General features: G+C 39.9%; 1 protein-coding gene across 2 annotated transcripts in view; it reads left to right on the top strand.

Moving 5' to 3' along the window:
• The window catches only part of GPRIN3 (GPRIN family member 3), a 67,217-nt gene extending 45,802 nt beyond the window's left edge, over positions 1 to 21,415 (top strand). Inside the window, exons 1-2 of one of the 2 annotated variants that reach the window (XM_058721915.1) lie at positions 3,630 to 4,154; positions 10,039 to 21,415. In XM_058721915.1, coding sequence (XP_058577898.1) covers positions 10,153 to 12,480 — 2,328 coding nt within the window. In that variant the 5' untranslated portion in view covers positions 3,630 to 4,154; positions 10,039 to 10,152 and the 3' untranslated portion in view covers positions 12,481 to 21,415. Of the gene's footprint in view, positions 1 to 3,629; positions 4,155 to 10,038 lie in introns of those variants that run through there. The other variant, XM_058721914.1, reaches the window with a different exon arrangement.
• The last annotated feature ends 5,618 nt before the right edge of the window (positions 21,416 to 27,033 follow it).

Below are 27,033 nucleotides of genomic sequence, written 5' to 3' on the forward strand. Positions count from 1 at the left end.
TATGCTCATCTCCTAGATCAGTGGTTCTCACCTGGCAACAGTTTTGCCTCCCAGGAGCCATTGGCAATGTCTGGAGACATGTTTGTCACAAATGGAGGGTGATGATGTTGCTGACATCTTGTGGGTAGAGGCCAGAGATGCTGTGAAACATCTTACAGTGCACAAAACAGTCCACCCCCCTTTCCCTCCCCCACAAAGTTACCTGCTCTAAAAAAGTCAGTGGTGCCAAGGTAAGAAACTGATCTACTTCTTGTCGATCACATTAAATACATCTTATAAACCTTAGGATTCTTCACTCTCTCTAACCTAAGGTCTATGACAAATAAAATGATGTGCTTCCATCATGCATTTGTTTTTTATTTTTGGTTTCTGTTACATCTATTGTATTGAAATTAATGATTTTCAGGAACCTTAAACTCCTCAAAACCATGACTATATTTTATTTATATTTGTATCCTGAATATCTGTCACAAAGAAGGCACTCAGCTTATTAAATGAGTGAATGAATTTAACAGTACTTCCTAATTATCTCAGTCTGACTTAAGAGATTATTATCTTTTCAATCAAAGACCATTCTTTTTTACTCTTACTTGCTTCACCTTTCTCTTAATTTCTAAATGTCCATTTTTTTTCTTTAGACTTAACAGGTGATATTTTCTAGCCTACAAAAAAAAAAAAAAAAACTACCAGGAAATGTCAATTGAATAAAAAATATTGGCCTTTCCCCTGATTTGAAGCACTGTATAGTTTATTACCACAGCATTAGTCACTTAATTATATAGTATCTTGCTCATTTTTAACTTCTGACTGAATTGTCCTTATCTCCTCAAATGTATTAAAATCTCCTTAGGCCAAAATTAAAATTTTAAGTACCTCATGATACCTGAAACAGTGTTTTACAGACTGTAAAGCAGGAGAGTGACCCATTGTTTATTTCTTTTTTGTTTTTTATGTGTTTGGTTGTTTTTTTTTATTATTATTATTTTTGAGAAAGTGTGTGCCTGCGCCTGCGCTTACCAGCAGGGGGCGGGGCAGAGAGAGAGGGAAACCCAGAATCCCAAGCAGGCTCCAGGCTCTGAGCTGTCAGCACAGAGGCCCATGCAGGGCTGAACCTAGGAAGCTAGAGAGCATGACCTGAGCAGATGTCCGGGGGTCGTTTAAGCGACTGAGCCACCCAGGCGCCCCCAAAGAATGTGTATGATTCCTTCAGCAGAAAGGCAGCACTGTGCATAAGGTCCAGATGCCAGGCCCTGAGGAATCTATCTACTTCCTAATTTGCCTTCTCCGGGGTTTCCCTGCTCTCTAGGAGCAGAACAGCCCCAACTGACCCGCTCCACGTACGGCTTTTTTCCTGTTTCCTTCACCACAGGTACTGCCACCAGGCACGTTCCCATCGTTCAAAATGATTAAAGAAGCAAGTGTGCAAGGAGAGGTTCCTGGCCCGTGTCTGACGTGAGCTAAAAGCAGAAATCGCTAAAAGCTTTCCGCCTGCAGCTGGGCAGCCAGGGTCTCCGTTTAGGCCCCCACTCGCCTTTGCCGGAGGGAAAGCAGGTGGAGCGGAGGCCTGGTTTTAATGAGCTCGACTTGGCGTGTGAGGGGAAGTGCGGCAGCCAGGGGAAAAGGCGGCCGGCTATCAGCAAGGTCAGGGAGGAACCGAGCAAGGACAAGAATACTTGTTTGTAAGGCTGAGTGGCGCTAAATATATCCTGAGAAAATTGGGATGCGGGCAGCTTAGATCATATCTCACCCAGGATTTTAAAATGCAAATGCAGAGCTCTTATTTTATGGCTAATAGGGTGTTGTTTAACCATTAGTTAGCCCAGAGATCCTGTTGCACTCTCTTTGCAATTAAAATACGCTCGCAATTGAAATCCTTCAGAGCCGAGTTGCGAAAGAAGAAGAAAACATTCAGATTCAAATATCCATCAGGCAAACAGAGTAAATGAGAAGAGCCAGCTTGATTAGACAAGGGAGGAAGTAACAAAACAATTATTTTATTCATGTTTCCCCAGAAGAGTTCAAATTAAAAAAAAAAAAAAAACTTATTTTAAGCATTTTTAAATAGAAACGTTGATATTTAGCTATGAGTTATCTCCACAGGTAGGAAAATAGTGCTTTTGAGGGGTTAATTTTTCAAGGTCATTAAAACCTGAGTCTTGATTTTGCTGAGAAAGAACCCAAAAGTTCATGTGTCACCCATGACCTAAAAAGAATAGACCTCATTTTTGTGCTAATTTTGGAATTAGCTAAAAGTTTCCTCTTCAAATAATAGTCTTTAGATGGGTTGGGGAGAATATAAAAAGTAAACATTTCTGCTGGACCACTTAAGACAGAGTCATTATGAAATATATCGCATAATGCATGCCTCCTCGGGTAAATGATGCCAAAATAATAATTTTTTAAAATAATAATAATTCATGATTATCTGTTATCTTCCCAAAACTATGCTAAGTATTTAGCTCATTTCCTTTAAATGCTATAACAACAATGTGAGGCAGGTAAATTTAATTTTGTGGTGGTGCTGCAGGGGTTGGTTTGTTTGTTGTTTTTATCTCAATACCCGGATTCGTTGTCTAGCACTTCAAAGAACGAAGAGGTGGACACAAAATAAAATGAGCAGCAGGCAAAAGTTTGTCAGAGTATAAGATCAAAATGTAAGAAGTAAGAGTAGTGTGAAAGCTCTCTTTATAGAGAGGGGACATTAGAAAGTGAATGCCCATGACAATAGCAAAGGACTTTGTTCTGTAAAATTCTGATCACCCCCACCTTCCTTTCCCCCTTGCTCCTTCTCAGGTCCTACTCTTCTTGGCTGGATCACTCTGGGAGCTGGGTTGTCCATTCCTCGTTGGCTCGATGCCATTGTATGAGGGGTGGTCTATGGCCATACTGAAGTTGTTTTTATTGTCTACTAATTTTTAGTTAGGTCTTTTGTCAAATTACTGAGGGGAACCTGAGGGGGGAGTAGGTGGTGTATTCTATGGTCTTAAGAGGAACCTTACTCCAAGGGGGTTTGCTGTGGTCAGAAGCTCCTGGCATTGTTCCCAAATACCTGTTTTGCCCCACCCCGGGACCTCAGGTCTTAACCTTTCCCTCTTTGCCTACTGAATCCTATCTTTTCCTATCATAAAATTTTTTTCTTAGATAAAAGGATATTAATGGATGGTCTGGGAATGGTTTCCAGGCAGGAACCCCCTAAAGTTACCTGCAAACACATGTGTGGGCAAGTTTGTGTTTCTAGAGAGAAGGTCCCTAGTTTTCATCAGCTTCCCAGAAAAGTCTGTGGCCCTTAAAATGTCCAAATGGGATTAATCATTATGAAGAACAGGAATTTTTGTGTAGTCTAGTTTACCTCTGTTCATCCGAATCAGTGAGAGGGGTTTAAGGCTATGTGGTTTTTTTTGTTTGTTTTTTGGGTTTTTTTTTGAGTTTTCCATTGTTTCCTATATTGTCTGATGAGGCTTCCTCCACAGGTCATTGAGCTTGCCTCCATGAAAAGTGCCCTATTTCAACCCTGTGTAAAACTGGTTAACAACATGGACTCTGTACTCAGAGGGTCTGGATTCAAATTGGGTCTTCAACCTTGATTGCTTGTGTGGTCTTGCCGCAGCTTCCAGATCTGCAAAGTGGAACTCATAGTAGGTTCATCCTTATGGAGTTATTCTGAGGATTAACTAAGTTCACCTGCAGAACTGTGTCTGGAATACAGAAAGTAAAAACGTAAGCGCTCGCTGAGCCGTGTGATTTCTATCTGTGGTGAATTTAGAAGCCGCTTGTTCACATTTTGTGTTTGACAAAAGATGGGGATCTGCTTGGGGTTTCATGCATCTTAAAGCCCTTTTTTACTTCTTAAGAGATTTTTATCTGGCCCTACTTACAGTGGAATTCAATGAGATAATAAACCATGCATTTGTTTTTCTAGAATAGCGTGGAACAAATGACTTGAATGGGGAGAAGGATGCGGCTTGTTTCTCCTGTGCCTTTATTAAAGTAACCATTAGGGTTAAAAGTCTACCGGGCACTGTCAATGCCACTGAGCAAAACAGCCTTCTTGTCTCTTCAGCCATTCTGATTTGCTTTAGATGCAGTTCGAAGGGAAGAACCAATTTTTCAGCAAGTATCTTTGAAGTGCATTTGAGGCAGCTGTTACTGCGAAGGTATGAATTTTTAAAGAAAGAACGAACTGCTTTTCCTAGCTTGTGGGTGTTTCTTGGGATTGAATCACCTCTCCTTAAAACTGTGCACTGGCACAATCTGCTGGGCTCAGAATGCAAATATCTAGGCAAAGTTTCTTGATTAAAGGGAGCAAAATAAAATCAGGTTGAATAGGATGCCAGATGACATTTTTTTTCTTTATCCTTTTCTTAAGGATTAATAGTCTCTTACCTCTTGCCTCACTGTTCTTCAAGGGTCTTTGCATCATCCATCTGAAGGCTAAAAACTGCTGTCAGATATCTGCAGATAGAGGTATCACCGAGGTCCCTGTAACACTTACCTAGAATGTCACTAAAAGAGATGCGATGACATCCTGAAGTCCTTGTTCTAGCAATGCGGCAGTTCTGAAGTAGGCAAAGGTAATTGCTGTGCACAAGATTATCGCCATGACCTGCAATGTACTAGCATCCTGCCGGTCCAGGACTGCCAAGCCTCTCTCTGTTCTTTCTGTCTAATGCTCTTCCCACCAGAGCAGCTCTGGAGCAAATCACAAAGGGCTGAGGTTCCCTGCTGCTTGTCTTATTAAGCGTGGGTGTCTGTTATGAAAATAGGCAGCGTGGCATAGTAGTGGAACCCACTATTTTCAGGATGAATGGTGGCAGTGTCAGCCTTCGGCAAGGCAGGCTTTTCATAAAGTGACCAGTTATGAATGTCATGGTAGTCTGTGTTAATGCCATGCAGGCTGCCCCTGGGTTGCAGATCACTTGCAAAAAGAAGTCTCTCTCTCTCTCCTCTAGATAGATAGGTAGGTAGATAGATAGATAGATAGATAGATAGATAGATAGATAGATAGAGATAGAGATATATATTTCTCTTGCTTTGCATTTTCTTTCCAGAGTTACAGATAATAAGGAAGCTCACAGAAAGAGCCCAGGCATTTGCACCCATAAAAATTCAATTCAATAGGAATTATAGGTATTCAGCCGTGAGTAGGTTACTTAACCTCTGGACCTCAGTTTCCTTCCCTGTAAAAGGTGGATAATATTTACCTTGCAGGCTTGCTGCATTGCTGCAATAAGGCCTTAAATCCTTGCTCATGTTTTTAAGGGCAGAAGGACCAAAGAAACCTGCTATTAAGAATCTAGTTCCTATCAAACTAAAAGACAAAATCAGAGATACCATTAGCTCCTTTGCAATTTATGGCCAATTCAGAAAGAATTCATATTGCTGCAGAGAGTATTATAAGAAAATCCATATTCACCAGTGCATATGACAAAGACTCTCTCTTTGACCAACCTTAGTCAGACTCCTCTGAGCCCTCTTATTGACTAGGCCTCGGTCTTGGGCTTCCATGCCTGTTCTTGTAGTCTCCAGTTTTAGCAAGAATCCTGCTAAGCCAGTTTAGAGAGAATCCTCCCACCCTTAATATCTGATATCCTCAATAACAGATTAAATTTCCCACTCTCCCACCATCCCCTAGTTGGTGTCTGATCACTTGGCCTGCATTCAACAAGAGTCCCTGTACCTTTGATTTCTCCTCTTAGTAATGTTTGATCCACTGACGCCCCCCCCTTAACTGCTCTTTAGTTAAAAATCCCCACTTATTACTGCAATTGTATTTGGAGTTGAACTTGATCGTTCTCTCTTTATGCAGTAGTCTTGACACGTATCCCAATAGTCCTAAGTAAAGTCTTCCTTACCATTTTCACAAGTGTCAGAATAGTTTTTTTCTTTAACACAGATCAAAGCCTAAATATCAAGGTTTTCAAAAGAAGCTAGTACTCATAAGATGTTTAATATATGCCAAGATGTTGTTTGTTCTAAATGTTAAATCTATTCCTCACAACATCCCACTGAGGCAGTACCATGATTTTTATCCTCAATTTATAGATGAAATGGGTTCCTTGAGCGGTTAAGTTAACTTGCCCAAGCACACAGAGTTAGAGTTAGCTAGTGGAACTGATACTATAATCCAGGAATTCTGCCCCAGGGTCCATGTTCTTAAAGACAATGCTGAACTGCTCTCAGAGGACTAAAAATTAGGTTAGGAAGTCTACTCTGTCAGTATTCTTAGACCAAAGTTCTCAAATTTGACTGCCCACACAAGCCCAGGTAAGTAATAACAAACCAGGAAAGCAAGGTAGTGGGGAATGGGCCATGTGGAAAGTCCATGCTCAACAAGGTAGCCAGCCCTCATCATCACTACCTGGTGGTTGCTGCCTAGAAATGCATACCTTCTGAGTTTTTAAAAATTAACAAAAAGAGGGAAATCTGGCTTTTTATGAAAGACCTCTTCAATTCATAAAACAAAAAAAGAAAGGAAAAGGAAGGGGGAAGGAGAAAAGAGAGGAGGGGGAAGAAAGGGAGAGAAGAGAAGGGGAAACCGTGCAGTTCTCTCTCTCTCTCTCTCTCTCTCTCTCTCTCTCTCTCTCTCTCTCACACACACACACACACACACACACACACACACACCTGCAGGGATTCATTCAGTCTGTGGATTACCTGTTAGCAATTTCATTTGTAGAGGTTATTAAATCTTATCATAATGGACTCAGCTTGATTTTAAAGATATACACTCCCCACTCTAAACCACCAAGTAATTACACTTTTAAAATACCCTATCTGTCTAACCTATTGGAGACTATAGATTTCTGCTTCTAGTTGGAGAGGGGAGGGGGAAATATTCCTGGACACATGGAGATGCTGTAACAATTACTTTAGCAGATATGATTGAGAAAAGTCTTGATTTCCTATCTATCCATGAATCAAGAGTTTCAGATCACAAGTATGAGCCAAGAATCTGTTTTTTCTTCTTGATTCTTTTTTTTTAAGTGTATTTATTTTGAGAGAGAGGGGAAAAAAACACAAATAAGAGGGAGAGAGTCCCAAGCAGACTCCACACTGTCAGCACAGAGTCCTACCTGGGGCTCAGTCTGAGGAACCTGGAGACCATGACCTGAGGCAAAATCAAGAATCAGACTCAACCTGCTGAGCCTCCCAGGGGCCTCTTTCTTCTTGATTCTTGAATTGATGGATTTTGCCTCTATTGACAAAGTAAACAAAAGGAAACACCTTTTAAAGTTAAACTGGTATAATCAACTAGGTATCTGTGGAAAATGGAAGTAAACACAGCGAATTCTGAGAGCTTTATGAAATGTCGTCTTTTTCTAAGTCTTTCAGCTTCAGTTACTGAACTTTGAGCTGCTTATATTTCACAGTCCTCTTTGCAAACCAGGTTTCTTGGCTCCAGCTATATAACACAGGAGATGTTCTATACTCCTGGCTTTATGAAACCTTCCCGCTTTTGTAGCAGGTGTCCAATGTACTTGTTTTTAATTGCCTAACACTGAATTACAGATAAAGTTTCATAAATAAGATACAACCTTTTTTTTTTACTTTTAAAAATAGCACTCTTTTAAATTGTGTGTTTTGATTAATATTCCATGTCATGGGTTAACATTTCCTATTATTTTGAAGTTTGGCAAGGCTTTAATAATAGCCATTTGGGAGGGAAGTTGGGATCAATTAACACCTTTTTATGCACAAGACTTTGCACTGTCTCCTGTGGAGTGAACAGAAAAGAATCAATAAGCTTGTCCCCTTCCCTCCTGGAACTTGAAGTACTTTTGGAGAAATAAGACATTTACACGAGTAACAAAGGTACAAAAACAGCACATTAGAAGGACCCAGATGACCACAGCTGTACGATTTTTAAAAGAGAGAAAGACTTTATGACTTGAAAGCCTTAGAGGCCTTCAGAAAGGAAATGAGATTTAAGTGGAGCCTTGAAGAATGGGTAGGCTTTTTGAGGATGAGGAGGGCAGAGAGTGGGAGGAAAGGCATAATATAGGCGGATGAGGAAGGGGCAGAGGGGAAGACAGGCTTGGTGCCCAGTAAGTGACTGCGACAGAAAACTCCAATAAGGAAGAAATGGAATATACACCTGGACAAAGGGTTTTAGCAGAAAACAGTCAAGACCAAGGATGGGAAGGGGCGCCTGGGTGGCTCAGTCTGTTGAACATCCATCTCTTGATTGCGGCTCAGGTCATGATCCTAGGGGTCATGGGGTAGAGCCCTGTGTCAGACTCCACACTGAGCATGGAGCCTGCTTAAGATTCTCTTGCTCTCCCTTTGCCCCTCCCTCCCATGCTTGCTCACTCTCTCTCTCTCTCAAATAAAAATATAAGTAAATAAAATTCGGATTTAAAAAATTAAGTTTTTTCCCACCTTTCAGTACCTCCATCTCTCTTTTACTGTCTTCTACTCCTCACATTCCCTCCATTTTAAGACCTAATATGTCTCAGTCTAAATATTTTTAGAATTTACATAATCATATACAAACATGTCTGTACACATACACAGTCTGTTTTAGGTCATTGTGTGTTTAGGTCACTGTGTGTTTTAAGTCACTGTGTCACAAAAAGGAAAATGTATATATTCTTTTCTCTACCTTGCTTTTCTCACTCAGCCATACCTTGGAGAAATCCCTCCCAATTGAAAAGTTACAGCCCAATTAACTGTTTATTTTGATGGTTGCATTATGCTCTACAGTAGAGATATGTCTTGATCTATTCTACTACTCCCCCTTTTCATGGAAATCAGTTTGCATCCAGTTTTTCTGCCCCTACAAATAGTACTTCAGTAAACATACTTGTATCCCTATCTATATATGCTGGTATTTTACATCTGTTGATAGAGTTAGGATCACAGAGTCGAGGACATGTGTATTTTTAGCTTTAAAAACTAAACTGCTTCCCTAAGAAAGCTGTAACAATACACAATATGCACCTACAATTAATAAAAATACTTCCTTTTGCTAGGTCTCCCCAGGCCATAATGTTGCAGCTCTTTTTAAAAAAAGTTTTTGCTGGTGGAAGTATTGTAAACTAAAATCTCGTTGTTACTTTATTTGCATTTTCTTTGACTACAGATGAATTTGATCATTTTTCCAAAAGCTTGTTGACTGTCATGTTTCCTATGTTGCAGGCTGCATTTTCATGTTCTGTGTCCATTTTTCCGAAGACCTATTTTCTTTCCCTGAAAATTTTTAAGAGCTTCTGCTATATGATAGATATTTTTGCCTGTCCTCTAGGATTTTAAACATTTGTTTTTCAAATCTATTGTATTTGTTTATGGTATCTTTTGCCATACAAAACTTTTGGGTTTTATTCAATCCCTTATGTTTTTCTTAGTTTGTGTGTTTTCTCCCTTGCCAAGAGAAGCCTACCCTCTCTGCCCCTAGATTATATTTATGGTTCCTAGATTTTCTTATAGGATTTTATTTATTTAATTACTTATTTTACATTTTTAACCTTTAATCTATCTAAATCCATCTAGGATTTATTTTTGGAGTTGGTATAAGATAAAGATCTAGCTTTATTTTCTTCCAGATGCATAAACAGTTTGCCAGCTCCTTATATTAAATAATCCATCATTTTGCCACTAAATTGAAATGCCTCTCTTGTCATATATTAAATCTTCATTTATATGTGGATTTATTTCTAGATATTCTATTTCACGTATCTGTTTAGGCCTATTTCAATACTTACTGATTTGATTACAGTAGCTTTATAGGATTTTCGGATATCTGGTAAATCAGACTACACAAATGACTTTTGGGTAGTTATCAAATGCTTAGGTAAATACATTAAAAACCTATTTGCAGACAGAAATGGGATGCAAGCAGAAACTAATGTACCAAATAATACTTGTATAATTAAAATATTTTTTTCAAAGTCTTTCTTCCCAAGATCTATGTTTTATAGCAATGAATACGCGAGGAAAAGGTTTAGTGTGCTTATAAGATCTTGTACAAATTACAGTTTGCTGTATTTTCAACCCCTAAATGCTGTACCGTGTTAATCATACTATTTCCTTGATTCACAGATTGATCCTTCAGAGGAATCGTCCCTGACTCCGTCCCTACACTGAGCTAAAACTGCTTCCCAGGTGGAACACTGTTCCGGGGAGAGCTCTGAGGATTTCCTGAAGAAGAATTCCATGGGGACTGTACCGGACCCTTTGAGATCAGCTAAAACTTCCTTGATCACAGCTTCTGGAAAAGAAGAGGATCTAGGAGAAGTGCAGCCTGCCTCCCCTCGGTCTCCACCAGCCGTCTTGTGTGAGAACACCAATGGCCTTTCCAGCATTCCTGCAGAGCCAGACCTCAGCCCCAGTGCAGCTGCTGAGGTCCTGATGCAGGCCTTTGAGCATGAGACCACCCAGCCAGACATGTCTTCTCCTGGTGTCTTCAATGAGGTGGAAAAAGTGTCTCCTACATGCAGTTCTGACAAAACCCAGCTGCCAGGAAGCAGTGAGCCCACAGCACCAGCCCCATGTTCTGCAGCAGGAAAGGATCTCATAGATGAAGCATTTACAATGCCAGCCAACCAACACACCCACCAGGTGACCCCAGGTGACCAGCTCAATGCCAGCCCCTTATCAGGACCTGAAGACACTCTGCTGAAAACACAGAGAACCTCGGATGGGGAGATTCTTGAAAAACCTGAAAAGTCAAATTGCCCTGTGGGAAGCACCCAGAGCAACAGCAAAGACCAAGTGCCCTGTGATTTTTCTTCTCAAAAAACAATCCAGGGAATGCTGCAGACTGCAAATACAGCAGCCAAGGTGTTCAGTCACCCCTCGTCTCCTGTAGGCCAACCCAAAGGGGCAAGGCCAGGAGCCATATGCGACTCCCAGACAAGGTCCTGTGACTCTCCCGCGAGAGAAGAAGGATGTTCAGGGAACAAACAGCCCTCAGCCACCACTTCAGACAGCCAGTCCGTGACTTCTGTGACACCTCAACCACCCCACCTCACTAGCAAAGTCTCCACACATCCTCAAGATCAGGTGTCAAGGTTCAAAGAAGCAAGTACAATGACCAACGAAGCTGCAAGTGAGGTCACGGAAGCTCCCGACAGGGCTCGGCAAGATGCTGGGGTGCAGGCAGTGGCAAGTGTGGAGAACAGATCGGTCTCCACCAGCCCCAGCATCCTCGCTGCATTCTTAAAGGAAACCCCAATTCCTGAGTGTTTGGAACAAGAGCAGCTGCGTGTCATTTGCAATGGCAGCGGCAGTGGGAGCCACACGCTGGAGCTATCTGACAACATCCACTCCCCACAAGGGTCAGGTCCGTGCCCCAGCATCATGCCAGAAGTGCACATCCAGGCAGCTGCCGCTGTTTCCACAGCTCTCCAAGGGGAATGCAAATTGATGAGCTTACCGAGTGAGGTCCTTAAGATCTCATCCATCACCGTGGCATCCGGTAATACTCAGGATCTGTGTAAGGAAGATACAGGGTCTGCAGGAATGACCCCAGCAAGGGAAGAGCCCACCTCTAAACAGCTTTCAGGTGTGAATTCCAGGTCCCTGAAAGCCAGCCCCACTGACCAGATTTCTTTCAGTGCGGGAAGTCAAACCGAAACAAATCATGAATTGAGGAAAGTTGAAACCAAGCCATCTGAGTTTGCAGTGAAAACCACAGATGGTCACGAAACAAACCCAGACTGCCAACTCTCTGACTCTTGTGGTCCTGCCAACAAAGCCAACCAGCCCGGGAGCCTGGATCCCACTGACAAAGGAGATGCAAGAGAGAAGCAGCCGGCATCTCCTCAGATAGTAAAACAAGAATGTAGAGGCACCGATATCCTTGATGTCAGGGCCAGGGCAGAGGCCAAAACCCTGCTGCTCAATCCTAAATCTCAAGAAAGTGGAGGCACTGGGTCAGCTGCTAGTCCTACGCCCTCCCCAGTGAGGAAGAACCAGGAGGGTACCCTGGAGGAAAATAGACAGACCAAGACAGCCACCAGCCTGAGCCTCCCATCCGATTCCATGGGTGACTCCAGTCCAGGTTCTGGCAAGAGGACCCCTTCTCGCCTGGTCAAAGCCAGCCCACGGCGGGCCAGCCGAGTCAGCGAGTTCCTCAAGGAGCAAAAGTTAAATGTGACCGCGGCTGCCGCCCAGGTGGGACTCACCCCAGGAGAGAAGAAAAAGCAGCTGGGCGCCGACTCCAAGCTGCAGTTGAAACAGTCCAAGCGTGTCAGGGACGTCGTGTGGGATGAGCAGGGCATGACCTGGGAAGTGTATGGTGCCTCCCTGGACCCAGAGTCCCTGGGTATCGCAATCCAGAACCATCTACAGAGACAAATCAGGGAACATGAGAAATTAATCAAAGCTCAAAACAGCCAGACCCGGAGATCCATTTCCTCAGATACTTCTTCAAATAAAAAGCTCAAAGGAAGGCAGCACAGTGTTTTACAGTCCATGCTGCAGAACTTTCGACGCCCCAACTGCTGTGTTCGTCCTGCCCCTTCTTCTGTGCTAGACTGAAAGAGAATGTGTATGGGAACCCTTGTGTATATTTATGGTATTCCTAAGTGTCTCTATTTGTCAAAGCTTACTTAGTTTTTGTTTTTTGTTTTTTGTTTTTTGTTTTTTTGGAGAGACCAGGAAGACAAGCAAGAATCAACTATTGGAAGTTGCTATTAAGAATTGTTGGGTCCTTTGATTGGGGCTCCATAAATAAAAATATCATTTCAATTTGAAAGAAAGAACAAAAGAAAAGAAGAAAGCTCCACTGAAGGTTAATGACCCTAATTAAGAGGAAATAACACTCACTGGATTTTTTAATATGATGTTACTTATAGAACTAGCACTATCATTAAATACGTGTCACTTTGTATTACTGCCTCAACATATCACACTGTGGTGTTTCCATTAAAATCCCTGCTTAATATTAAAACTAGCAAAAATACTGTTATACTTTCTAGTCATATTGCAATAAGAATGCTATTACCACACAGAATTTAAGTAGACGATAAGAACTATAATGTAAAACTGTGAAATAAATTCTACTTGCTCTTCAGCCAGATGACATTAAGGAAAAGCATTTAAATGCATACAATACCAAATGAATTAATATTTGTCAACATCTGCAGATAACTGTTTTGGTAAACCTTGTTATATCGTCAACAAATGTAAGAAAGTTACGTTAGGAAAATTAGCTGAGCTTTTGAATATGAATACTGCCCACGTAAAACTTGAATTTATATCTACAGATTTTCCTGCACTGAAGGCAAGGGGCATCTCTATGATTCTGACGAGATGAAATTCCTATTTCTTTAGAGGAAGTACATGCAACTGAATTCTTGGAAAGAGTCATCAAATTATTAAGTATACTAAAGTTTGTGTAGTACAGGTGTTCTCCAAAAACATTCTGCTGAGAGTGTTAAGGTTTCTGTGTTGAAACCTTTTCTGTGTCAAAAAAAGGAAGTAACAAAAGCGATGGGTCTAATTTCAACTCCTATAAACGGGATGCAGTTTGTGTTTTCCTTTTGACTTGCTTATGCAGTAGCTTCTAATAGAAAAATGTAGTGAACACCAAATAGAACACAAACTTCTCATGTTTTTGTAGGTAGACTAATATCATCTAATTGCTTAAATTTCTCATCTGTAGTAAAAAGGTAGCCTCTGTCAACTTACTGATTTTAACAGAAATACCATTGTGTCTCATCCTTCAAACCCAGTAAAAAAAAAAAAAAAAAAAAGCCCTTACTAAAACCTGGTTTGAGCTTCTAGTGGGCTATAGATTTTGAAACCATAGGCACCTGTTTGAGCTCAGCGCTCACCTGCCTCCAGAAGAGGAGCTTTTCATTTGTACCCATGAGTGTCTTGCAGGGTACTGGGCTGGGATGACCAGTAGTGGCTTGAGAGTTGGAGGGGTGTGGAAAAGGGAGATGAGGCAGGGCTCTGGAAAAGTTTCCCCTCCTAGATTCATGTAGGGAGATTGCTCGTCTCCACCTTACATTTACAAAGCCAGATTGTTAAATGTGGAAGGGGTGCTCCCTGGTTGCCTTCTCTGAGCTCATTCCCCTAGATGAGCCAGAAAAGAGCGTCTATCCATGTATTCTCTCTCTCTGGTGACGCATAAATGGCGTTTGTGCAGTAAACTCAAAACCTCTGTTTTGGCTTCTATTTTTGTTAATTCTCTTTTGCAGATTCTGAGCATATAGGGAAAAATCTTTTGTGCCTGAGCTTTAACACCACATGCTAAACGGAGCACAACCCAAATTAGTAAATAGCCCCTGGTTTCTTTGAAAGCAATAGGACCGTAGATGACAACTGCATAAATGGACTGCAGCCCCAGTACTCTTAGAGCCTAAGAATGGTAAAATCACAGTGGTTACATTTGGAGCCACCCTTTGAATTTTTTAATTAGGCACATTTTCCCATTTCTTACCAACTGGCCCTTATTAAGAATACTACCTACAGTAGAAATTGCCATCAGATTATCAATCAAATTACTGTTAAGGATCAGAGATGTAGTCTAAAATTCTCTCTTTGGCCTCGAATACCCGTTTGAAGTAGTGTTCGTGTGGCTTCTGTTGGAGATGCTTTTGCCAGGGTGTCGTGTCCCTCCTACCCTTTCCTCACTGCCTGTCTCCCTCACACGTTGGCATACGTGCTGTGTACACACAGAGAACACCCTGTGTACACAGTAGCAGCTGTCAGCAGCGCCCGCTCCAGATGGGTGGGCCCCAGGTAATCCTCAGCTGTGTAGGGAGGGGCCAGAACAGGTTGTTCCTGCATTAAAATAGCGGGAAAGGAAGAATTTAGCATCTGGTAGTAATATTTATTCTTATGAGGTTAGAGTAACCACGTGAATTAGAAATACTGAAATTAGAAATGTATAATTATACATTTATAAATTATAAATGTAAGCTTATAAATTGTAAATAGCTCAAGTTAAAAATGAGGCAGAGGCCTAAGAGAGTTGTAGACCTTTGTCGCACATTAAATTAAAAGAAAATCACATTAAGTTACTTAAAACTAAATGTAGCGTTGCAGTGTGCCTCTCATAGTAAAACCTAAGATCTGATTTAGTAACTTTGGTTTTCTTTGGTACTGGAACTAGCCTTTCCTTCTTAATCTTTATTTTTTTTTTTTTTTACTTTTCACCTTTACTTCTGCCACACTCTAGAGCTTGTCATAAAATAGTATAAAACTTTTCTCGTTTAGTTGTGTATTGAATCTTAAAGAAGGAACAGCTTTTCAAAACAGTAAGGAAAAGACCACCGAGTGGGTAAATAATGAAGCCTCCTGAAGACAAGCCATGCTTTTGCTTTATGACACTCCAAGTACTCACACCATAAAACCTTAACCTGAAAATTTTCCCTCACTTCGATCTGTGACACAACATTGACATGCAGCACATCATTCGTGACTCCTTAGGTTGGTTCAACAAAATGGAAGTGGAAAACAGCTTTCATAGCAGATTCTTTGAATTTGTTGGGCTATTTCTTAGCCTGGCTGCATGACATAGCAGGTTGAAAATTGTTTTTGGCCTTAATTTCTTTCAGATGTTCTGTTCCTTTTAAATGTTTTTTAGTCAGGGGCGCCTGGGTGGCTCAGTCGGTTAAGCGGCCGACTTTGGCTCAGGTCATGATCTCACGGTCCGTGAGTTCCAGCCCCTCGTCGGGCTCTGTGCTGACAGCTCAGAGCCTGGAGCCTGTTTCAGATTCTGTGTCTCCCTCTCTCTCTCTGACCCTCCCCCGTTCATGCTCTGTCTCTCTCTGTCTCAAAAATAAATAAAACGTTAAAGAGAAAATTAAAAACATGTTTTTTAATCATTGAGATATATGGAGGAAATATAAAATATTTCTTAAGCAAGTAGTATAAGAGAGATGAATTAGAACACAGTGTCTGGAAGATAATGAAATATTTACAATGTTAAGAGGCGTTATGGCTTACCCAGTGAATACTAGAATTTTAATTTTAATGTCGATTTTTCTATTTTAATGACCACAAGAAAAATGGCACCGCTTGAGCTGTCATATGTTTATCTTCAGTGCTTTTCTAATTATGTCCTTCTGGATTACTGGCTTTGGTGCCACAGACCAACTGCTCTATGTTTATGTTTTGGACCAATGGCATAAGTTGAACATTTTGTTAGGTCGGAGAATCCTTTTTGTTTGCGTCCAAAATGAAATATTTATAAAATATATTAGTGTGTTTTCCTACCTTGACAAGTTCAGCTATGTCGATATAATTTGATTTTTGATGACTTCTTAATCTTCAGAATTGTCTGATAATTGGTACTTTGGATACCAGTATTCTTCACGTTATAGCTTACATCTCAAAATTTAAACAAACTGTAGTGAATATGCATGTGTAACATATACCCTAGAGGCTGAATTTGGGGACCAAATCTCTAATAGGAGCTTGTCATTTTCAAGTAGAAAACAGAAAAAGGAAATGACTTTTGGTTGCATCCTGAGAGTATTGAGGTTTTATTGTTCCTAGCTTATTCTAATGTTATTTCTCTCATTTCTAGGAGTTCCCATCATTCTGAGAATACCTGTATATACCACATGAAGAATATAATATCCTGTGACTTTACACTTTGTTTACAGAGGATATATATGAGTATGCTGTTAATGTAAATTGTTTGGCCTTTGCTGTATCCACTGTTACTGTTTTGCTGCCAAAATGTGAGAAATTATCTTCTATTCCTCCTACATATTGTGCAAGTGTTAAAAAAGTGGTCCATTTCTAGTACCAGATAATTCACCACATCTCTTGTCTACTTTTTAAGAATCAGTATAAAGAAAAACAATACATTAGGATAAGGTTTGCATATATGTGTATGTGTTTTTACTGACACTTGGGCACTTGTAGCCTTGTGTGGGCCTCTTCCTGTCTGATTTACTAATCGGCTACGATGCTGCCATGGAGATGATACTGTTTACTCTCTCCTGCTTTGTCCTAAACGGTATTTGAGAAATGAAGCCTGTGAATTTCCCTTTGTGATGATAATACAGTGAACTCAGCAGTATCTTGGATAATTGAGCTGACCATCTTGTCCCCACCCCTGTTTTGTCTACACAGTGAATCAGAAGTCTTGTCCAGGTCTGCTTCAGTGTTTGCTATTTTATATTGATATTCGAGCATTTTGTCTTCTGTGAGCAACGTTCTTTGATGCTGTGTGTGGCCCTTTTGGTTGAATCTCTCCAAATGTGGGTCAGCTGCTGCCACCTGGCAGATAACAGGTGATACGCTAAATCTCCTGTCCATTCTTGTAACTATAGCCTTCTTAATGGAATTCTGCAACTGGATGAGTAATTATAAATGTCATCTTTGCAGACACACAGGCTTAAGGATGTCTACAAAATTTTAGACATTTTTGCAAAGGGGGAAAAAATAGTCTTGTAAATACTGAAACATTTCCATGAAATTTATCTTGCTCTTGGGAAAAAAAATTCTCCTTGGCTGCAGAAATAAGATAAACTTTATTTGCGATGACCAAGGACATAAATGAAGATGGATTGAGGTGGAAAAATTCTGTCTCACAAGTAATCAGTGACATCTGCCAGAGGTCATTACAGCTACTCTTAACTGTGAACACTCACCAGCTAAACTACTCACTTGCCACAACCAAATAACCTCTCAAAGTAAATCCGATACATCTGTATATATGTGTAGATAGAAACAACAAAAAATCCTGAAAAATTACTGTTGACTATTAGTTAAGTCAAGGTGAAGATAATTATAAAGAACATTTAAATAACCATGGGCCTTGGTGAAATGACTATGGAGGCCAGAATGGTGCAACAAGATGTTATTCACAAGTTTGTTATTTTTTTAAGACCCAGAAATCTCAGATACTCATCATGAGAATAAAGACTGTTGAAAATGAAATTAAAGCCAAGCAATAATGTGCCAAAAAGAGGCAGTTATACCAGCAAGTGCATCTATACGAGCACACCGTTATGTAATATGGTTTGCTCCGTGAAGACTGACTATAACCCACAAGATAAAACAAGCGAAGGCATAATTTCTGCTTTCTTGCTCGAAAAACGTGTTTAGGAGCTCTATAAAGAGATACAGCGCCGGTGGACATTAGTAGAGATAAGGTAACATCTCTGTCTTAATGCTAGCCAAGACGAAAAAGGAGTCAAAAAGTCTTGCTAGCTTAAAATTCAAGATAGATTCAACCAGAAACCTTGTTGAAACAGAGGGGTTAAATATATAGTAATTACTCTTCCTGGACACTTGCACGTAGCAAAGCAATTCAGTTAATTCTGCCTAGAGGATTACCAGCCTTAGCTATGAAAAAAATGTGTTCCCAAATGTAAAATAACTAAAACATGAGTACTCATATCAAAAAGGGCCTCAAATAATGCCTTACAGAAAATGATATTCCAGATGGGCGTTTCTAAATACTAGCCCTGTTTTCAGTTCAAGCTCAAAATCAATTGGCTGCAAAAAAATAAGTCACTATTTTACATTTCATAAAATGATACAAATCATCAACCAGCATGGTGAGAATTATGATGAGAAATAACCTAGTGATTTACATGTGTTAAGGAGAAATAAGTGGGAGAGAAATGCTAACTTCTTTCTTGATCTCTTATGATGCGGGGATGTCATCCACTGATTTGCAGGGTGAAAATTATGGCTTGCTTTTTAACATTACTACTAGCATTACTCTTTGTTACTTTAAAAAATTAGATTGCCTATTTTTTAGCAAAACTTCTAAGTGGATAAATGATTTTTCTGTTTTATACCATTGCTTTAATATCACGTGAAGACTGTACAAAGCAAACTATGTTGAATGGGTGGGTAGAAGGAGCTTACTCACGTTTATCAGGATCTCTTAATGATTTTAGCTGAGATTCCTTAACGCTTCTTTTAGGCCACATCTTTGAGTAAATTATTTTTCATAATGTTTTCCATCACATCTTAAACTGATGTTGGTAAATCAGAAGATTGCAGTATTACAGTCATGCTCCTCAATCCCTAGAGGAGAGGAGAGACTAATTTTTATTTTAAGGACATCTGGACATAGCTTTCCTGAGGCTGAGAAAGGTCAACAGGGCCTGACCTGAAAACTCAAGAAAGAAATATACTAATAATTCCTAAATTCCTCAATGTATTTTTCTCTGCTGTACTAACATGTGAACAATATGTTGTGCATAATACTGTAGCCGGTTGTGGTATGTCAATACATTTTGTAAGTGTGTATAGTCTGTGAGTGGTTGGTTTTCTCTTTCTATGTGTAGGAAAAAAAAACATGCCGTGTCCCATTTCAAAACCAAGTTCTGTCATCGGGTAGGCACATGTATGAAAATGAATAAAGCCAACAGAAGTGTACATGTGTATTCAGTAACAGAATTTGTCCTTTCATTTCTGAAGGTCAGAAAGGGCTGGTGTGTATGTGTGTGTGTGTGTGTGTGTGTGTTTTATCATTTCTGAGAGTAGATAACATAATTATCACAAAGGCTGAATACATTGGCAATACACTGGCATGTTACTAAATCTGCCAGGTTAATTAACCATGCCATTAGTCACAGGTAAGGTCAGTTCTTTGACCACCGGCATGATTTACATTCCTCACACATCCTCTCCGTGGTAAGTGTGTGACTAGGATGTACATGCTATGGGTGTGATTGTGTACATACCTTGTATGAATTAACCTAAATCCTCAAAGAGTTGTACGAAAGCAGGAAAACGAAACAGTTGTTCAAAAGCCTCAAAAGGGCTAATCAAGGAGTATTTTCATTTTCTACACATAAAAATGTATACATGGCATAACTGTAAATAGCTTACCCACATATATATACACACATAAATGCATTTCATTCATACTGTTAATATTTAAATAAATTACAAATTAAAACAATTGAAAACTGCATCTTTCCATGACTGTTCTGTTTTCTATACATTAACATGGGATCAAATGCTCCCCGTTAAATGGTGTTATACTCCCAGGTAGCAGATTTGGTGCTTAGGAAAGCCCTGCCTCACTATGAAAATCTAGTTATTGTCATAGACTGGTACCTGAGCACCTCCAAAGGTTTAATGCTGTTCTTTAAGCACCTAATTTTACATCTGGAAATGACAAACACTGGGGAAAATCAATTATGTTTTGTAGGCTCCATTTGTACATTTATTCGTGTGTTTATTCGCACAGGCTGATAAAAGCCCTACCTTTTTTTTAGAGATCTATCCATAGGTTTCAAAACAGTATATGATCCCTTGAAGAGGAAAATGATTGTACGCATTCTCTTGAGATAAGCAAAATGATGTTTAGCAACACCAAAGAGAAGTCAAAGAGTAAAAGTTTGTTTTTGTTTTTTTTTAAATTACAGATGATGTTGGCAGGATAATAGAATATGAGCATTTGGGAGTTCCGTCAAGTGGACTCAAGTAAATTCCTATTATTGATAACAGGTAATACTGTGTGGACTAGATAACAAGATGAGAGACATTAGCCAGCAAATGTCAACACTGGACAACACTTGTCAACTTATCACAACTCTAATCAGTGAAATGATGTTTGAGTTTCTCTCATTTTTCCTAAAAGGAAATACTCTATTAGAGATCAAAAAGTCTGATCTGGTTCCTAAAATCTAATGTAATTTGACCCTGATTCCTTGACACCAAAAATTATGTTGCCTGGGTATTAGGTTGAAGATATAAATGGATATATGAGTTTCCATTAATAGAGAACTCCATGTGGCAAAGTGCAAATATAACCATTTCTCAGTAGAAAGTTAATAATATTTAATATGTATTTATGTTTTGGAGAATTAATGTGCCATCTTTGTATCTTAGATAAAAATAAAAGGCTAACCAATCATAAGAACACTGTAACTATAGCTGGCTGTGTTTTTAAACTACTAAAACCATACTTGTTTATAAGAGCAGAATATGTGAAATCTTGATGTTTGTCCATATTTACTGTTGCTTAAAAGATAAATTCGTGTAATTATTTTGGATGATGTATATTAATTTAAATGCCACCCAGAAAAATTATAGCTGTCAATGTGAAAATCATTTGTGTGTGTCAATACTCAGCTGAGAAAGACCAAAAGTGTAGTATAATGTTAAATCTCTGAAAAAAACAGTAGTACTCAAAGTGAAATTCCATTTATGAATGTATCAATATTAGAATCTAAATTTATATCTTTTCATGATGTCTATATATGAAAGTCATAAAATGGTTTATTCAAGAAAGTCCCCATCCTCCAGAAATTGACCTACCAATAAAATTTTATTTCCTAGAAAAAAATATGGAATATTAGGATTTAAATAAGGATAGATCAGGATTTTGAAATTTATACACTTCTGCTCTCATTTTGAATTTGATTTTTGAATGAAGGAAGGAAGGAAATTCGACGGATGACTTTGTTTTACCCTCAAAAAATTTTAAGTATGATTTTTTGCATTTCATTTTCCATAATAAACATAATAGAGATTCAAATTTACTTTGTTCTTTTTGTTGTTGTTGCTTTTGCACTGCTGTCAAAAGTGTTATTTTAGCCCTAGACGTTTAGAATCAATTGATTTTCAACGTGACACACTTCTGCTAGAAATCTACAGTAGAGCTGAAAGTATTTACAATGAAAGGGTTTTTTTTCCTTTGATTAAAATAGAATTCCCATAGAATCAACAACACCTGCAGATGAGAAGCAGTGATTTTTTTTTCCTGCTCTTGGTGATATAGGGTGTGTGTGTGTGTGTGTGCGTGTGTGCATACTTTTGCTCTTGGCTTGGTGAAAGTGATAAGAGCTTGACATTCATGGAAATACAGGAGGGCATGGAGGTACAGGGTGCATCAGCTCTTGTGGTGGCACAGAGCACCTGTATTCAAGCTTATATTATGTCACATCTAGGCTTAGCGGCCTCCTGCCCAGGGCCATCCAGGTGTATGCTGTGTAGTTTCAGCCTCTCTGCCTACTCCTGGGTAAATAAGTTGGGATCCTGTGGTCTAAGTTCCTAGAAGAAGATGGAAAGTCCAGCCATGTCCTCCAATCTAGCTTAATCATTATAAAACTAACACTATCATTGGATTTCTTTGTGCCTCCTTGAATCTATCTTCATCAAGAAACTGTAGAGTGGGAGAGGTGTAAGATTCATGAACCCCAACTCTCAAAAATAACTTAGTAAAATTTCTATATACTTTAAACAGTGATTCTTTCAAAACTTCCAACTACTCTGGGGTGCCTGGGTGGCTCAGTTGGTTAAGCATCTGACTTGATTTCGGCTCGGGGTGTGAACTCAACAGTTCATGAGTTCAAGCCCCATACCATGCTCTACCCTGACACTGCAGAACCTGCTTGGGACTCTCTCTCTCTCTCCCTCTCTCTCTGCCCCTCCCCTGCTCGCTCTCTCTCTCTCTCTCTCTCTCTCTCTCAAAAAATAAATAAACTAAAAATTTTTTAAATAAAAAAAAAAACTTCCAACTACTGTGTATATAAGTACACACTATTTTGGCCTAAAATAGAGCTGCCATTAAAGGTTAAACTTCATGTGTTTCCAAAGATATAAATACTATTTGTGGAAAGTTAGATCACACAAAGGTCCTCAGGGGGCTGAGATAGTTTGTCTTATGCCTGTAGCTGTTTCTGTTCCACTAACCAGACGCTTGTCTCCTTAGATGACATTTCCAGCCACTGTTCTCACCCATCCACATCTGTAATGCCGAGTAGTAAACACAACAGCAACCTTCATAGCTTAATCTGGCTTCACTGGACTGATTGTGGACTCAAAATATTTCTTGTTTCCTGTGAAGTCTTTCTTTGTAAACCACGTAGGATCACGTTCAGTCTACCACCCATACTTAATGAACTCATGAATACCAACATTGTTTAATTTTCCTCAACACCACCCTAGACTATCAGTCAGCTAATTTACAGAGTTCTAAACTCTTTAGACCCTTAGAACTATGTTAATGTTCTGCAGCCGGTTTTTCTAAATATAGCATAGAGGACTAAGATAGTTGAAATTCAAATTGTCAGGATAGAAGCTGAAAGTGCTTGAAAGATTTCTGGTGGGAGTACTGGCATCTCAAGGATGATTATTTCTCTACATCTTTTTTTTTTAATTCCCACTTGACATCTCTTAATCAAACAGCACAGGAACCTTGGCCTGCCGTTAAAAAATAAAAAAAAAAAAAAAACTAAGCAGGGGTGCCTGGTGGATCTGTCGGTTGAGCTTCTGACTTCAGTTCAGGTCATGATCTCACGGTCTGTGAGTTCAAGCCCACATCGGGCTCTGTGCTGACAGCTCAGAGCCTGGAGCCTGCTTCAGATTTTGTGTCTCCCTCTCTCTCTGACCCTCCCCAGTTCACACTCTGTCTCTCTCTGTCTCAAAAATAAATACGCATTAAAAAATTTTTTTAAATAAAATTAAAAAAAAACTAAGCAGAATGTCATTGTCAAAGATATTACAGGTGTTTAGAAGCAAGGTAAGATTTCTTAAAGGCCTGGAAAGTATTTTCCTGTTACCTATGTTCTTTTTGCCCAAAGTCAATACAAAGGATAATAGCTATGTGCCAAACATTCCGCTGGGCACTTGCACGTATGTCTTCACTCTTGGGAGGTTTTGCATATAAATGCACACTGTTTTCAGCCAATTTTTTTCAATGGTAGATACTTGAGACATATAAATTGGATGTTCAAAGGGATATAGTAGTAAATACCCAGTCTTAGAACCAAGGAAAACTGGGTTCAAATTTCAGCTTTAAAGCCAAATTCCTTGTCCAAGTCATCTAGTCTTTTTGAGACTCAGCACATTCATCTGTGAGTTGAGGATAACAGTACCTACTTTGCAAAATTGTGTGGATCAAATAACATAGGCAAAACAAAATGTCATTTATCTCCCCTACTCCTTTGAGATTTGCTTTCTTCTTTGCTTGAACTTTATCACTCAATTACAAAAAGGCTGGCATTTTGCCATTTTCTTCTACTTCGCAAACTTTATATGTGTGTGTGTGTGTGTGTGTATATATTTCCCTACATCTTTTATGTGTATATATATGTATTTATGTATATATATATATATATATATATGTATGTATTTATGTGTGTGTGTGTGTATATATATATGTGTGTGTGTGTATATATATATATATATATATATATATATATATACACAAAGCCAGATAAATAGTGGGGAGCCTGGGTGGCTCTGTCAGTTGAGTATCTAGCTCTTGATTTCAGCTCAGGTCATGATTTCACAATTCGTGGGTTCAAGCCCTGTGTAGGGCTCTGTACTGACAGCATGGAGTCTGCTTGAGATTCTCTCTCTCTTTCTCTCTCTCTCTGCCCCTCACCCCCCCAAATTAATAAACATTTTTTTTAAAAACTAGGTAAGTACTAAAAATAATTTTAAATATTACTATGAAATACCTATGTGACTTTAAACGTATTTCCCTTTTTGTTTAAAGTATGAGGATAATACGTTCAAACATTTAGAGTTGCCAGACCTTTAAGAATTAGGAAAATATTTTTGATTCAGTTTAACTTTGTCATATCAAATATGATTTTTATTTTTTTAATTTTTTTAATGTTTGTTTATTTCTGAGACAGAGAGAGACAGAGCATGAGTGGGGAGGGGCAGAGAGAGAGGGAGACACAGAATACGAAGCAGACTCCAGGCTCCGAGCTGTCAGTGGGGCTCAAACTCACAGACTGCGAGATCATGTGCTGAGCTGAAGTCGGGCGCTCAACCGACTGAGCCACCCAGGTGCCCCAAATATGATTTTTAAAATATAAAGTTAAATGCTAATGAAAATATTACCAATTCAAAAAAGGAGGAAAAAGGAAAACAATCGGTAACTTTACACTAAAATTTAAAACTTAAGTAACTAAGATTTAAAGAGAAGTCATGTGGGGCACCTGGGTGGCTCAGTTGGTTGAGCGTCTGACTTTGGCTCAAGTCATGATCTGATTGACTGTGGGTTTGAGCTCTGCATCAGGCTCTATGCTGACAATTCATACCCTGGAGCTGCTTCAGATTCTGTGACTGACTCTCTCTCTCTCTCTCTCTCTCTCTCTGCCCCTCCCCTGCTTGTGCTCTGTGTCTCTCTCTTAAAAATAAATATTAAAAATTTTTTTAATTAAAAAAAGTCATGTAACTGACAAAATATTAGAATTTGGAAAAATCGGAAGAACATCTACAAATCAGTTACAAAGGATGAGCAATACAACAGAGAAATTTGTCAAACTCTATCAGCAAGCATCATAAATGTATAAAATTATGCTCAACTTCACTAATCTCTTTCCACCACAGCTGAATGCTGTTGGAGGAAACCTTCAAAATTCACAGGGACTGAATTAGGAGCTTTATGCCCAAGAGCTGGAGGACAATGCTAAGAGATCTGTAGGTTGGAGATCCCTGGTGATGTGTGTAAGGGAGGGAGGAGGGGAGGGAGTATACACCTGAACACCTGCACACAAATCTGTGAGCAGCATCCAGGCACATTTAAAGGAGGAGGGGAGACTGGAGGGGGAAGGTTCTGTAAAGAATCTAAACAGGACCACCTGGGTGGGTCAGTGGGTTAAGCAACCAACTCCTGGTTTTAGCTCAGGTCATGATTTCACGGCTCCTGAGTTCAAGCCCAGCCCCTCGTTCCAGCCCCTCGTTGGGCTCAGCTCTGACAGCACAGAGACTGCTTGGGATTCTCTCTCTCTCTCTCTCTATCTCTCAAAAATAAATAAATAAACTTTAAAAGAAAAGAATCTACAGAAAGCCAATGAGAGCAGTTTAGACGTAAACACCTGCCCAGAGCACCAGAGCATGCAACACTTAGAAGATTATAACCTTTCCAGATGTCCTGTTTCCCTCTCTTTCCCTGGCCTTCAACCAGACTATTTGGCAGAATTAGAATCCCAAAGGGGTGGAGGGGCACCTGAGTGTCTCAGTTGGTTAAGTGCCTGACCCTTGATTTCAGCTCAGGTAGTGATCTTGCGGTTCATGGGTTCGAGCCCCACCCACACTGGGCTCCATGCTGACAGTGCAGAGCCTGCTTGTGATTCTCTCTCTCTCACTCCCTCCCTCCCTCTCTGCTCTGCCCCCACTCATGCTCTCTGTCTCTCAAAATAAATAAACTTGGGGGAAAAAAAGGAATCTCTAAGGAGTGGAAAGAAACAAGAATCCAAATCACAACCCCCTTCTTCATGTGAGTCTGTGGAGCTGATAAGAGAGGACTTTCAATTATAAACAAAATAAGGATTATTGCATGAGACTGGACATTTTAAATCTGAATTGGGATTGCATCTACAATTTTGAGCGGCCTGTTTCTGCTGAATCGAGGGGGTGTCCCCCAGACTGAAATAAACGATGTCGTTGATGATGACCGTGCCACCTGACATGAAGATTCGTGTGAATAGAAAATACTGGAAATTCATGTGACTGAGCCATGCTGTTTGGATCCTGAATGCATCCGCATTTGCAGCTCTTGCTAGTCTATAGACCCCAGATTACCATGCATTTTAGACCTTGCAGAGGTTGTGGGAAGAGAGTCCCAGGTGACTCTACTTTGGTTTATTCAGGCCCACTGTGGTAGACAATATTTGAGGATGGTCCTCAAGATTCTCTGCCTCTGATGTACACACACCTTCCTCCAGTCATTCAATCAATCACTTCCATGAAGTGATTTTGTAAATGTAATTCAGGTCCCAAATCAGGTGACCTTAAAATAGAGAGATTGGGGCACCTGGGTGGCTCAGTGGGCTAAGGGTCAGACTCTTTCGGCTCAGGTCATGATCTCACTGTTTGTGAGTTCGAGCCACTGACAGCACAGAGCAGAGCCTGCTTGGGATTCTCTCACTCCCTCTCTCTCTGCCCCTTCCCTGCTCACTAGTGCACCCTCTCTCTCCCTCAAAATGAATGAATAAACTTTAAAAAAAAAATTGTCTGCATGTACCAGACCAAATCCCGTGAGCCCATTAAAAGGAGAGTTTTCTCCAGCTGGTCCCAGAAGTCAGAGAGATACACTCCAACAGGCCTGTAAGAAAACAATCTATGTTGTCAACTGCAAATGGAGAAGGCACGTGGCAAGGAGGTGTGGACACTCTCCAGGAGCTGAGAGAAGTC

Source organism: Neofelis nebulosa, chromosome 3, assembly GCF_028018385.1.
Source record: "Neofelis nebulosa isolate mNeoNeb1 chromosome 3, mNeoNeb1.pri, whole genome shotgun sequence".
Classification (NCBI taxonomy): Eukaryota; Metazoa; Chordata; class Mammalia; order Carnivora; family Felidae; genus Neofelis; species Neofelis nebulosa.